Raw genomic sequence first — 14053 nt, forward strand, 5'->3', positions numbered from 1 at the left:
TTGTGAGTTTCCATATTTTTGCCTAAATTGCATCAAATTTGCTCACTTTGCAAGTAGAAAGACTGGGTTCTTTTCTTGCCAAGTCCTACAAGTTAAAACAATCTTTTTAGAAATTAAGCACAGACAAAAACTAGTAATTTAGCTTCTACTGTCCAGAATTTGGTGATTTTTGTTTTACTGAAGCCAGTTGTCTAGGAGGTATTTTTTCTCAAATGTAGGAGAATCTAGGTAGCTAGCACTGAATAGTCACACAGGAACACAACAGGAGGAATGTATTTTAACTACTCTGCAACTTTATTTCAATCATGTTGTTACTTTTCTATTGCAAAGGAGGGATTGCTAATTTGTTCCATCCCTCAGTCAGCTCTTGCATGACCTTCATTCTCTTGTTTTGACTGCAATGCTGCTGCTGGATCCTACTGCCTTCTGTAATGGTTGATATTAGCAGAAATCCCAAACAGGATGAGCCCCAAGCCTACCCTTTCCTTCCTTGAACAGCACTTCCTCCTGTGCTTCCAGATGTGAAATAATAGAGGTAAGCTGTTGTGCTAAGCAACTTTCTGCTACAAGAGGGAAAAAAAAGTTAAAAGCCAACTTGCACATTGATAACCCATACTGCCAAATCTTACCTGGGCCATAAAAGCAAATCCTCAAGCTTTGGCTGTGTTGAACAGGACAATTCTTCATTTTAGTGCAAAATGGCTTCCTCCATAGTCATGAGCTTGTAACTCCCTCTTGACCATACAAGACACTTGTTTGTGTTTTTCCTAACATATAGTAATAGCCCTTTTAACTCCATCACCTAAGGAGTAGCACTGCTGAGCTACAGCTGGAAAACAGTGAAGAAACTCCGAAGTGAAGTGGAACACCCACTTGTCTGCCAGCAATTTGTACCTTCTTGAAATAAGCAGGAGTATGGCCTGGAAGACATGCTTTTTGTGATTTCTCTGCTAAGGAGGTTGCATACCATTTTACATGCTTGCTTATCATCATTATTAATATACTTGAATGCTTCTGTATCATTGCCAAAGGAATGAAAGTCCTGGAAAATGTAGTTGTAAAGACAGCAAACAACTGCTTCAAGGTCATTCATGTGGCTTTTGCTGCCTTCTTGTAAACAATCATGAAAATCTTTGTCTTAAATTTTGAACTACATGACAGCAGCTCAAGGACAGCCTTTGGTAATTCTTCAAAGGAGGCAGCAAGTAAAAGAGAAACCATGTTCCACATCATTTATAGAACTAAAACAATAGGAATTATCATCTTCCCATCTTCATTAACATTAGAAGTGAGTGAACTGTACAGAATAAATACACAGCAAAGATTATTTTTATTTTAAAATGGATCAGGCTTAGTTTTTAAAAAAAATCAAGGATAAGTGTTAATTTAACCCCACAATGATTACAGCAAAGATGCTTTCCCTGCCTCATGCAACTAAAAATCTTAGTGATACACAACACTATATAAACCACAGTTCCAAATGAATCTCATTTTGTTCAACTGACAGTCCTTTAATTTTAAAATTCTAGATAGTAGACATACAGGCCCCTTGTTTACTACAAATCTACTAACTTAGCTACATTCCTGTAGCCACCTGAAGCCACTGACAATAAGACTGTATTCCTTTACGCTTTTGAACATTGCTCTTACCCAGGTTTTCAAACCCCCTACTGCCTGAGGTCGAACAAGTGTGCTTTGTACAAAGCTGGTCTTGTTTATGGAGAGGACATCATCTAGCTGGCTATCAAGAAGTCCAGTCAGGTTTGGGTACTGTACAGATACATAGCCAAAACAATTTGTTTTAAAAGAATTCTCTGGCAGTATATTAATTACCTCAAGGATTTTGTCTGAGATTTTACCAGTTTCAAGTTAAAAGCATTCATTCAATTTGAATACAGTGTTTCACTGTACATTTTATACTGTTAGAATATATGCTTTTTAACAATCACTATTAAATTCCTGATTAACTTCATCTCAGCTATGTAATTGTTTACAGAGTACACCCTAAGAAAATGCCCCTTTTACTCAGAGTATGTGTAAACATTTTGATGTTAAAACATGCCATTATTTGCAAAAAATAACAATAAATAGCTCAAGTTTCCCAATACTTGTCAGTTAAAAGATATGCTTATACCTCCTTTTATCTCCTGCTTACAAGCATTTGTTTTCCCTGCTATACTGACTGTAGTAACCCAGACCAGTTAAGTCCAACTTACTCTGTTTTTTTCACCATTTAAGTAACCAAGAACTCAGTAATGGAAGTTAGTGCTTTTCTTAGAAGAATTCAAGTTATATGTGGAGAGCCAATCAGTGACCTGTTTACATACTGAGGCTTAATAGTCACCATTTGACTTAAGCTCTGCCTTTCACTCAATGACAACTAATACTCTTTACATACACAAAAGAACCAGCCTTCCACTTGCGTATTTGGGCATCTTAAGGTTTAGGGGTTTTAAACTAGTACACTGAGGAATGACACACCACACAAATAGTTACAAAATGAAGTCCATTAAGAGACAGCCAAGAAAAATTTGTGGTTTTTTAAATGGAATTGCTGGTTGGGAAGTTAGTCGTGTCTGCTCCCACACTGTCTCAACAGAGGTTGGTTCATGCTTGCAAAGACAGACTGCTGCAAACACAGGTGTCAGTTGTGAGAACAGACAGAAATACCATCTTCAAAACAGCTGGCTACACACAATGCAGGTGGGATTGCAGTTACAGGTGCCTTAGTGGTAGTAGAGGGTATTTCTAGATTATCTCAAGTAAAACTAGTTTCTAGTTCACATTCAGCAAGTTACAGAAAAGACAAAGACTACAGAACATTATCAATATTGTGCATAACATAGGACTTCACAACTACAGCTTCATCTGTGGGAGACATTGAGATGTCTGGTAAATGCATAGTCTGGTTTACCTTCTTCAAAAGTCCAGCAGAGAAGATTAGTCACTTCGAACAGCTGAGACTGCTGTTCCACAAGGCAAGCATTTGCCTTTCTACTTTTTAGCAGAAGACAGTGGCTGGGTGGAGTAAAGGCTGGTCATAGCACATGATTTCAGATGGCTTCTGTCATGAAAAGTTTGCGAGTTCCAATTTTTACACTCTGAACTTGTGCAAGTTAGTGGTAACGGAACCATACCCTAGTACTGATCTTGTGAACGGGAGTCCAACAAAGCTTTCAGAAAAATCTTCCTGCTAATCTTTTAATGAGAAGAGACTGTTGTCAGAATCCTTTTTTTTTTTAACCTAAAAGCCAAGAACACAACCAGGACAGTTTCAGCCTGGTTACAGATAGTGTAACCTAGCAATTTCATTTAGGAGGCCCAGGAAAATATCATACTGCATAATATCTGAGGACTATCATGCTTTCTCACTCTACCTACATTGCAGTAAAAAGGTGCTAGAATAGTCACAAGGGCAGACTGCAGCATGGGCCATTTTTCATCCATGTTTTGTCAAGGTAAGTTAGCTCCTCTTAAACTCTTCTTAAAAGTAGGCTGGAGATTTCTCTACTGCATTGTTCAGGGGAGAGATCCATCCTTGGCAGAGGACTGTCTCTCATCTACCACCAATCTACACATTGTTATCATAGTATGACTGTACAAAGTTAGCTGACTTCAAAGTTACTACACTTACTGTTAGCTGGTTTCAATTTTATAATTGGTAGGAAGGAAAGAGTCACAGCAGAGGTCAAGCTGCTTTAAAACAAGCCTCCAGAGATTTAAAATTTTTTTTCACCACTGAAACAGTACTAAAATTTCACAAGAAAATACTACTTCATTTGGGCCCTTATCAAAGCCTTGAGAAGATAATCAGAACAGTCTCAGATCACTTTGTTCTCTTCATTGCTGCATTTATGTGAAGAGGTGACTAAGTTGCATCATGAACCGCCTTTGTTCACAATCTCTGTTGTTCTTCACTTTGCTCACGTAAGTGGTTCTTCCTATCTTCAGGATTTTGAACTAATGAGGAAAAAAGAAAAAGGTACAGAAATCTCTTTAAGAGACAGAAGTGATTGTTTTCTAGATGAAGAACTACTTAAAACACAACAGTCCTTTCAAAATTTCTCCCGCTAAGTACTGTATGGTATAGTAAAGCTACAGATACCATCCCTCCTCATCACGTTAAACAGTAGCTTCAGTGATGCTATACAGAAAATAGGTCACACTGTCAACATGAGGGAAACCTCAAGGCACAAACATAAATTAGCTAGCTGTATCTGCTACTGGATACTATTCAAAATATCATCATAAAATTTTCAGCATGTGATACTTAGGATAAAACTTTTTTTCTTCTTTTTTTACCATTTTCAATGCCTGCAAGTGCTGCTTGCTTGTCTGTTTCTGATTCAGCTTCATTCTCATCTAAATTGTAATCAACATCCTTGTCCTGATTCAGTTCCTGTTCCTGTTTGTCTGGAAAAATGTTAAGATTAATTAGTTTTATGCTATACCATAAGGTCATCTGCACAAGAAACGGTTACTGTTAACAGTCTTCCACAGAGTTTACTTTGCTGCTGAATGAATTGCTGTTTACAGTAGGTTTTCATACTATTCTTCCTTTTGAACTGGTAAGTTTTGGAGCAGCTTTTGCTGTAAATCTTGTCTAAAGAACTAGATAAAAGACAGAATAATTTGGAAAGTGTAATAAAATTCAGTCAGCACTCAGGTGGAAAGAAAGGAAAAGCATTAAACAATTTCAGAATACATTAAAGGACAGCCTAAGGAAGAGTAAAACCTGAAGCCAATGCTGAACACTTGACTGTAGGGTTGCTTGTAATTGTATTACCACCACTGCTAAAGTGTATCTCAGCTTTCCCCCTTCCAGTTTTAGTTTATCCACCAAGCAGAAAGCTGTGAATATAGCATTAAAGAGTGTGCTTTATGATATGCACAAAAAAAAACTTGACACAAAAGTGCTTTTCTTTAAGATACTTTCTTCACCCAGTCATTTATTCATCTCAAGCAACTTCTACTGACTATCTTAAGATTTCTTTACATGGAGAGCTCAGAAGTAAATGGAAACATTGTTTCTGATTCCTATCAATACCAAAAAGTTTTGGGGCCTATTTCCCCAAATGCCTTGTACAGCCAATGGACAGAGAGACAGAGGAAGGGTATGGTGGTGCAGAAGAACCCAGCCTGGTAGCTCCATGTTGCACAAACAGAAGTCTTCATCTTTACCCAGTGACTGTAGAAAGCTGCTGGGGACTAACCAACCTTTTACATCTCACACTAACCTTTATGAAACCTTACACTAAGTCTGGCCAGCTGCCACCACTGTTGCAAAAATCATGCCCTATTCCACACTTCCATTTCTTTACTGTTTTTAACAATATGTATGTGACATGCTACCAACCAGCCTTTCCAGGGGGCGAGTCATCCTGCTTAGCGTCATCATTTAGGAGTTGCTCCCTCTCAATTTCCTCACTGGCAGCCTGTTCTGCTGCCGGCTGTAACGCATCTTGCCCTGCTACATGTTTTTCATCTTCAGATGGATTCAGCTCCTTCTCTGACTCGGGCAGCATCTCCTTATGACCTGCAGCAGCCTTGAGTGAATCCTGTGGGGTTTTCAGTTCACTAGAAAGTTTCTCCTCTTCTGCCTTAGGCTCCTGTTTTCTGATTTCAGCTAAGCCATTTATTCTTTCTGTAAACAATAAAAATTATTCTCAGTAAAAAACCTAATGCCTTTCAGTGGTGGCACAAGTTAAAAACCTCTAATAAATACTGCTTTATCTTTCTCGTTCAATTCTTGGTTTTCCTCTGAAAGAGTATCTTTCAACCACATCAGTTCCAAAGAGAAAAACAAAGAAGACAGCTCATGTTTTTCCTACTGGGAACATCTAAAGGTTGAGACTTGTAGAGTCTACTGTGGCATTGTTTACTGTCAAAAGATTCACATGTCTACCTACTGAAAATTTTGGTATGTGCAGTTAATAAATTGGGCAGGTGAACAGAGCAGTTTAAATAAAAATTGCAGTGTGCTATGTAAGCATCAGGTTCTGTCTGTTACATTTTTTTACTAACAAAAAAAATTTGGTGTTCAAAAGTAGCTCAGGACAAAACAGTCACATGGACAGATTTGCAAGTAAGTCAAAGCTGTTCTTACTTTTAAATATGAAGAGGAAGTACAGGAGGGCTATTAATCTTAGCTGACATTACTGTACCTTTTTTCCTGTGTATCTGTATTTTTTAACTAAAAAACACCAATAAAATTTGCCTGAATAAACTATATATAGATGTTGCCTTCAATTGCTAGCTCTCTAAAATGAGAGTCGCACGCTCCCAAGATTGTTAGGAAATTGAATTTCTGTCACACACAGTACTATGCGAGACTGATGAACGAGGATACCTCCATTCACATTAATAGTTTCTGAGACTTTAGTGCCGAAAGCAACCATTAGGTTAACTAATCTGATCGCCTGTATATCATTTCCCTTGTTTGCATTTTGCTCAGTGACAACACATGGGAAGCATGGATGCGTGTTTGTTTGAAGCCTAACTTTCAGCTATTCCATAGGATGGCGTAGCAGGCTACATGTGTCAAGCTTACTAAAAAAGCAAATTTTAAACGTGCTTGAAAATCATTGCTTCCAAAAGCAGGATATTTTCTCTGTATTAAATGAGGAAGAAGACTCCAGAATTGTAAATATTTGTTTTTTCCTTTACATGCAACATGTCAATTGCAACAAAACTGAACCAACAGAAATGCTAGTAATAAAAATGCTTGAATAGATCTTATACCTCTTCACAGGAAAACCGATTATAGTTCAGTCTACTGGTGTCACTTTTTTTTTTCTGTACAAAAATGTTTTTTGAATGTTTAACTAAATTACAAACGTTCTTAACCAGTTGTGAATAAGGTAGTGATTTCCAGCTCACCTTTAGCCTGCAGCGGGTCTATCTTTTTTACTGTAGGTACTGCTTTAGGTACATCTTCACCGTGTTTCTGCTGTTCCAACTCAGCCTGCTTGAACTCAGTTTGCTTCAAGGGTGGCAGCTGAGTATTAACCTATAAAGTGAATGCACACAGATAAGTATTGCTCTGTATAACTACTCCTGGACTTGGAAAGGGAAGTAGAAGTTAGATGTGATGTTTCTATGTAACAGCACAACACGCTGGGAGAATTTAACATACCTTCTTTAATCTAATTGCAGCTAACCACAGGGTTACTGTGCTTGGTTAGTGTTTTACAAGAAACACTACCTGTTATTCTCTGCGGGTCACAGAACTGTAACACCACGCATTTTCTCCACTGTTGCCCTGCTACCATGTCAGGGTCAGCAGAGCAAAAAAAAAGATGGCATTAAGTACTGTTACTAATGTACAGGGACAGGTAAACTGAGTTGGGGCATAAGAAGACTTTGATTAAGCAAGCCTGTACAGAACTGGTCTAAAACTATGTTGAATGCAGGATTAAGAGAAGAAAACATAAATCAACCAACTAGACAATGGTATCTGTTTAATGTGATGGAGCTTACTTCAGAATGTATTAAATACTGGTACTAGACTGCTCTCAGCATCTGCCATGGCTCAGATGTACACCAACTTGAAGATCTTCTAATGTAGCAATAAAATTCTATGTACAATTTTACTTATAATAGCATTTAATTGGCTGAGAGCTATGTCAATTCAGTTCACACAAACACTGAACATGAGATGTGCCTGGAGCCTGTGCTGCGCCACACTAGCTTTTGTGCAAAAAACCAGACTGGAATGAAAATGTTTGTTCTACAAGGATTTTTTTGTTGGGGTGGGGAGGGGGTTGTTTTCTCTTAAAAAAAAAAAAAAAAAAAATCAACAGACACAGAGAAAAAACAAGCATCCAGACATTTAGAGACATAAACCTTTTTATACCTAGTACTACACAAATGAATAGAAAACCTTATGGTATTGAAAGTCATACAGTCAACAGAAAGTTTTCTGTTACGATTGTTGATCAGACTGTAGCTACCCGTTGTTTTAAGCAGGTCAATAAAACACCGTTGTCAAGTGTTCACGCAGACATTTGGAAAAATGTCTGCAGAAGTGGTGGAATAACCAAAAAGCCAAAGCTGCAGAGGATTTGTAGGATACGATTACTTGGCAGTTTGGAAAATGTTTAAGCTCAGTCAAAGTCAGGCAGAACTAAAGACCTTGTTGGGTCAACACCATGAAGTCCAGCATCAACAACAGATAATCTTACAAAAGCTTCAGAAGCAAGCATTACCACAGAATATTTGTTTATTGCAGTAAGGATATTCAGAACAACTCCATCTTCCTTCAGTCATTAAAACAAAAATGCTGTATTTGAAAATGCTTGTGTTTTATAAATAATTCAGCCCCTTGAGGTCACTCTCTACAGTAGAAATCATCAGAAACTGAACATAAGACCATTTTTCGCTTTATGCTGGGCATGAATTCTTCTGTAAAAATACAGAGCCTGCACTTAATAGCAAGAAATCACCTCTTAATTAAACATGCAAAAGCCCTTAACTTGTATTATTTTAAATTTCTAGCTCAGTAATTTTTAATGTTGGTGTCAAATAAAAGGGTGTATGCTGAAATTTTTTTAAGTTGAAGTGGTTGGATAAAAAGGTAAGAATTGGAACATGTTGTATATACCTCAACTGAGAAGTATACATCATTCCTTAAAATACAGAGCTGTAAGAAAAACTGTATATTTATTCACCAACCAACACTCGATTTTTTTTCTCTAAGTCTGACCTTTCCATTACATAAGCATATACACATCTTACAAACAGGAATTATTCCAGCTAAAAATACTGACTAAAAACATACACAGATTTCCTCAGGGTCACCTTGCCCTAATGATAAGTAACTCACCTTTTGTACAAGCAAAAAGTTGCAATCCTTGGGCAAACAAACAACTGAGAAGGTTACAGCTTGACGTAGAAAACACTGTCATAGGTACTAGTACTTGTCTGCTACTACAAGCAGACAAGATTTATTTAGGCTTAGCTCTATTAGCTGTTATCTCATCTGGGACCATCCCATCTACAGATTAAAAGGAGAACAGATAACCTGCCCTGCCTAACCTGCTGCCTACTTTGAGTAAACATTGCCTCCAGGTATGGGACTTGCTGCAGGAGACTGAAATTGTCAGGCAGAGGGACTTCAGCCAGACTCCTCAGGTTACTTCTGGGATGATTTCCCTTCCAAACTGGAAATGGTAAGAAAAAGCCCAAACCCCAAAATAAACAAAAAAACCAAGCATCTGGTACAAGTAATGTAAATGGAAGTCTACTGCAAAGCAACACTAGAAATTAAATTAAGCACCTCTCTAGTATGGTCTTCCCCACATCAGCTTTCCAAACAGCCTGTCAAACAAAAGTATCTTCTCCAAATGATGGGCTTTTTACTTATTACTATATATTTACAATTGCTATTATTACTTTTTATTTACTTATTTGACACCGTTGATAAAAATTTTTGACGAACAAGACCTTTCACTTTTTTTTTTTTTTTTTTTTTTTTGGAAGGGATAACCGGCTAGCATTTCCTGCCTCTAAAACGCAGGTACCCAGGATAAAAAGTCACAAACTTTGGCAGTTCTATCTCCCACCACTGTAGGACTCAACACAGACTGGAACCATTACCTGAACATCTAGCGGTCTCTGGGCAGATGTTTCAGCCATTTTCTCCCACCCATTTCCAGCTATTTGCAAAACCCACCTTCAGCCCTCGTTGCTTTACCCTTTCCACTTCTGAAGTCGTCAAACTGTTTCTTCTAGTAGCCTTTTCCTAGCCAAAAAAGAAAAGGGCATATACCACCAAACCCCCACCGTCTTTGCAATGAGAATTGGCCACTCAGGTATGGGAGAAAGGCCCCACTGCAATCACATGGAGAAAATGTAACTTCTCTAACCAGTGCTCAGAGGCCGGAGGAAAGGGCTGCTTCAGTACACAGAAATAAATTAGTTGCCTTCTCAACCAGGAGCTTCACGGTGTGTTTCCAGGGCCATCTGTATCAAGCTTAACCAATCAAGTCCTATCCCTGACCAAATCCTGCTTCACATGCCAAGACAACAGGAAGATCTGAAATTTCCTTTTGTCAGGATCTCCTCCCGCTCTCTGTACCCCAGGAAGAAAGAGTCAGCTGGCATGCAGCCGCCCTATGTGGCAAGCCTGCCATATCCTAGTAAGCCTTCTCATGTCACGTAGAGCAACGCCTTTCATGGTTCTTTGACTCAGAATACCCAAAAGCAAACAGCTAAAACACTTGATAGTCCCCTCAGTCCCACTGAAAAAGGCTGAAGTTAGGATTTCTGTGAAAATTTGTGGCTGATGGACCTCAAAGACCCTTGGACTACAGGAACATATTCAAGGCTTGCTGCTGCTCTGAAGTGATTCACAATTTATCCTCAACACATACCTTCAACACACAAAGCAACTAAGTCCTTTAACAAAGTCAAAAGGAGTTGTGAACCAAAGCTCAGCAGTGTAAATATTCTTTAATGCGCTCCACACCACTCTGAGTATCACCTCTCAGATTCTGCCCGTCTCAGAAACACAGTGATTTGGAGTCTCCTGCAGGATCTCTGCCATGTTCTGTCCTTGGAATAACTCCGTTTCCCATAGATCAGAAACATTCAACAAATGTGAAGGAAAGCAGTGCAAAACTTAACAAGATGGGCTAATGTTAGTTGGAAATAGTAGAAAGGTGGAAAACCCCTTAAGAATTACAAAGAAAAAGATTCTTAAGGCATTACCCAAACCATACCTGGCTATTTTTTTTTGAGTCTTCTGAGAAGTCTTTGTTTTCTTTGATTTGTGGTACATCACTACCCTTTTTTGTAAGCTCATCTATCCTTTCTTCACATTGTTCTTTTAATTCTTTCATCTGGTTGATGCACTGTGAGCTGGAGAAAACATGAACAAGTGAGCAGTTGTTAACTTTCATCCACACTCTTCTAAAATGTTCTTTTGTAAAATGATTTATTCCTTTTTTTTTCCATCTTATTATTTTCTTAGTTCCATTATCCTTGCTTACATTTGAGAAGTCAGTAGGAAAAAATGGGGTGTTAACGTAAGTGCTAAGGACAAACTTGTGGTGCAGGCAGTCCCAGTTCTACAGGAATAAATTGATTTAAACTGCTTTTGTTAGACCAGCTCAACAAGCTACATTAATTTTCTTGTCTTTTGCTAACCAGTCAATTTCAGTCATGAATTTTGAAGTCAATGAAATTTGATCCCTCAATCACTTCTAGTATGATAACAGAAATGTGTATTTGGATTTTAGCTAGGAAGAGGAAACAGCAAGGTAGCAGTTGAAATAAAAAACAGGGGTAAGCTAATGCTAGCAAACTAAACACCCTTTCTCAGTATTTCACGGAAGTGCAGTGCTGCAAGACATAACAAAACATATGTTACAGAAACGGAGTTCATCAGTAGCTACTGTAAGTTCCAAAAGGAGTATTTCCGAAAGGTACAAGTGTTGTATCTCTTTTATATACTTCTAATAGTTAGACAGTGCCATTAGTGCCTTAACCTTCACAACACCAGGGGTCTTCTGTTTGCAGTTCTGTAGCCTGCCTTTCCCTCACAGCTCCATAACCTCTAGGTAAGCCCTAGGCTGTTGCAGCAGCGTTTTTCATGAAGCTGCCAGGGCAGTGTTTCTCCCCTTTTGCAGCTGTGCTGAGGATCCTGTGCAAACCCCAGGAGTGTTGTCGAGCTGGGTTTCTCGTGGGAAGTAACTGCCATCAGGGCAAGATCACCCTTTCTCCCCCACTCTCTTCATAACCTGTTTTGTAACTTCTGGTTTATATTAGAGGAAGAACAAGACCTAGTAAATAACAAGGCAGATAAGCATTACCCTGTAACACACATGAAGACGACTTAGAAACCAGCCATTATATGACCCCAAGTATGCTTTCATCCCACCATGAATGGGAACAAGCAACGGTGGGTTTGAGTGGACCCTGATGAGAAGTGCATCATGCTAGAGGAAAATGTGGTGAAAAATCATCATTGTTGTCAGCACCCACTGCACTGGAGAGCATGCCCAAGGAAGAGGCTTAGCTGGGGACCACACTGCTTCTCTTCCCTGCTGGCCCCAGCAACAAAGGAGTTTGTTGGGGTTTTTTAACCCTTTTTGCCTTTGTCACTCTCTCCTTTTTTTTTTTTTCACTCTAAGGTAACTTTGAGTTCAATGTGCACCATCAGCTACAGACCCTGCAAACGCATCTTTCTGCACGCAAAACCTCTCTCAGCATCCTGTGGCCAACAACATTGGCGACATACTGCAAGTTCTACCTCCCTCTCACTAAGCCAGAAGGGGGATGAATTTCTGAGCTTGGCTCTGGCAGAGTGTTAAAACCCGCGGTGTAACACCAGCTGGTTCAGATGGGCGTGTTCCAGTTCCTCAAGCTGCAAATAAGCTACTATCTAATCCAGAGGAATTCTCAGCACTCGTGCCCTCTACGACAGCAAGTCACTCATTTTTATTGCACTTTCATCCTTCTCCACCTCTCCTTTTTAAAAGCAAAAAATCTGTTCTGCAGTTCACACCCAGAAAGGAAGAGGAGTGGTAGACAGATATGCTATGAACTGGCAAATTTAATTACCTTCATGAACTGACAACTTAATTACCTTTATTACTGTTTCTTCTTGACTAGGCATTATTCTAAAGTCTGATTTTGCTAATGCTAATACATGGAAGAGTCATTAAAATAAACAGTGCCTCATAAGTTGAACATCAGAGACAACAAAACAACACAGGCTTGAGTTATGCACACATTCACTAATTTCTAGGAAACAAAAGGACATCTGAATTGCATGCACCTCCGTTTGCAAGCTTGAGAAAGATGCAGTATACAGACAACCTGAAGCTGGAGATAGAGCAACCTTTCGTAAATGTTCTTTCATCCCACACTGCACATGAAAATAAAGTTCATTTAACATCTGTGACAAATCCTCATAACTTTTAATTTGTTATCTGTGAAGGAATTCCCTTCTTGTTAAAGGGGATTTCTGGAGACTTGAATACTCTACTCACGCATACAACAACTTCTGAAGCACAAGTACAGCACTATTTTCTCCACCTCATCCCATTGACATGACATACTTCAAATGTGCAAACCCAGTGCTCTTAAATTCAGTCTCTGTGTCATGTTTTCTCTCTCACAAGATCAGAATTAGTTTCTGTGATGAAGAGCTCACAGGTGCACACACAAAGAAGCTCAAGTAATACCCTCCCCAGCTGCTCCCAGGCCCATCACAGCAGCCAGCAGCCCATCCAAGGTCCACTTCCATGAGCCCAAAGAAGCACAGAGGCACAAGGGCAGCGGGGAGCCTAAATTACAGACTTAGAAGAGACACCCTGTCCTGACCACCCCACAGCCCCAGAGCTGTGTCAGGTCAGCCTCAGCCTTCGTGTCCAGTTGTGAAACCCATCAAGATGAGTCAACAGGACCAAGGTGTTTCCTGCCCAGGGTGGGGGACACATTATGGGATGCAGGTGTAGAACACATCAGAACAAGCCTTATTATGGGACCAAAGGCAGGGAAAGGGATGGGTCTCTGGTAGGAAAAAGCATGAGAAAAGAGAGAAATAAGGGGATAAGCAAAATCGGTCGTATGTAAACATGTTGCTGGTCGGTGTGCTTGCCTGGTCTTGCCCTGCACTTGATCAGTTCAGTCTGTCCCATTTCTTATTAAATGCCTTTTTAACCCTTTCCTGGGTGAGGGACTCTCTATTTGGTGGGTGTGTGCGTGCAGCAGCTGGAGTCAGACTGGGGTGGGAGTGCTGCGTGTGGGCAGTGCAGGGACTGGTGCCAGCCGGTATGTACGTACACAAGTACGTTTTGCATGAGCTCCACCCTCAGGGGAGCGGGACAAGGCTACTGGCGTTGTTCATGCTTCATGTGTCCGTATTAACATGTGTACCTGGCCACATACAGGCGTGTTCTGTGTGCATGGGAAGGTGTGTGCAGACTCTCCCCTCCCGGGCTGCTGGATTTGCTGCCCCGCCCCCACCGTGAGAAACAGAGCACCTTTGTCCTCCAGGAGCACATATCATCAGCTCCTTTCATCCCTGCCAAAAAAGATGACTGGC

The 14053-nt window shown here is 39.8% G+C and overlaps 1 protein-coding gene across 1 annotated transcript in view; it reads right to left on the bottom strand.

Moving 5' to 3' along the window:
• Positions 1 to 1311: 1311 nt before the first annotated feature.
• The window catches only part of GOLM1 (golgi membrane protein 1), a 29036-nt gene continuing 16294 nt past the window's right edge, over positions 1312 to 14053 (bottom strand). The window contains exons 5-9 of the mRNA XM_009816887.2: positions 10722 to 10860; positions 6880 to 7009; positions 5357 to 5644; positions 4303 to 4413; positions 1312 to 3960 (exon numbers count right to left, since the gene is read on the bottom strand). Coding sequence (XP_009815189.2) covers positions 3896 to 3960; positions 4303 to 4413; positions 5357 to 5644; positions 6880 to 7009; positions 10722 to 10860 — 733 coding nt within the window. The 3' untranslated portion in view covers positions 1312 to 3895. The remainder of the gene's footprint in view (positions 3961 to 4302; positions 4414 to 5356; positions 5645 to 6879; positions 7010 to 10721; positions 10861 to 14053) is intronic.

The sequence above is a fragment of the Gavia stellata genome, chromosome Z (genome assembly GCF_030936135.1).
Source record: "Gavia stellata isolate bGavSte3 chromosome Z, bGavSte3.hap2, whole genome shotgun sequence".
Taxonomy (NCBI): domain Eukaryota; kingdom Metazoa; phylum Chordata; class Aves; order Gaviiformes; family Gaviidae; genus Gavia; species Gavia stellata.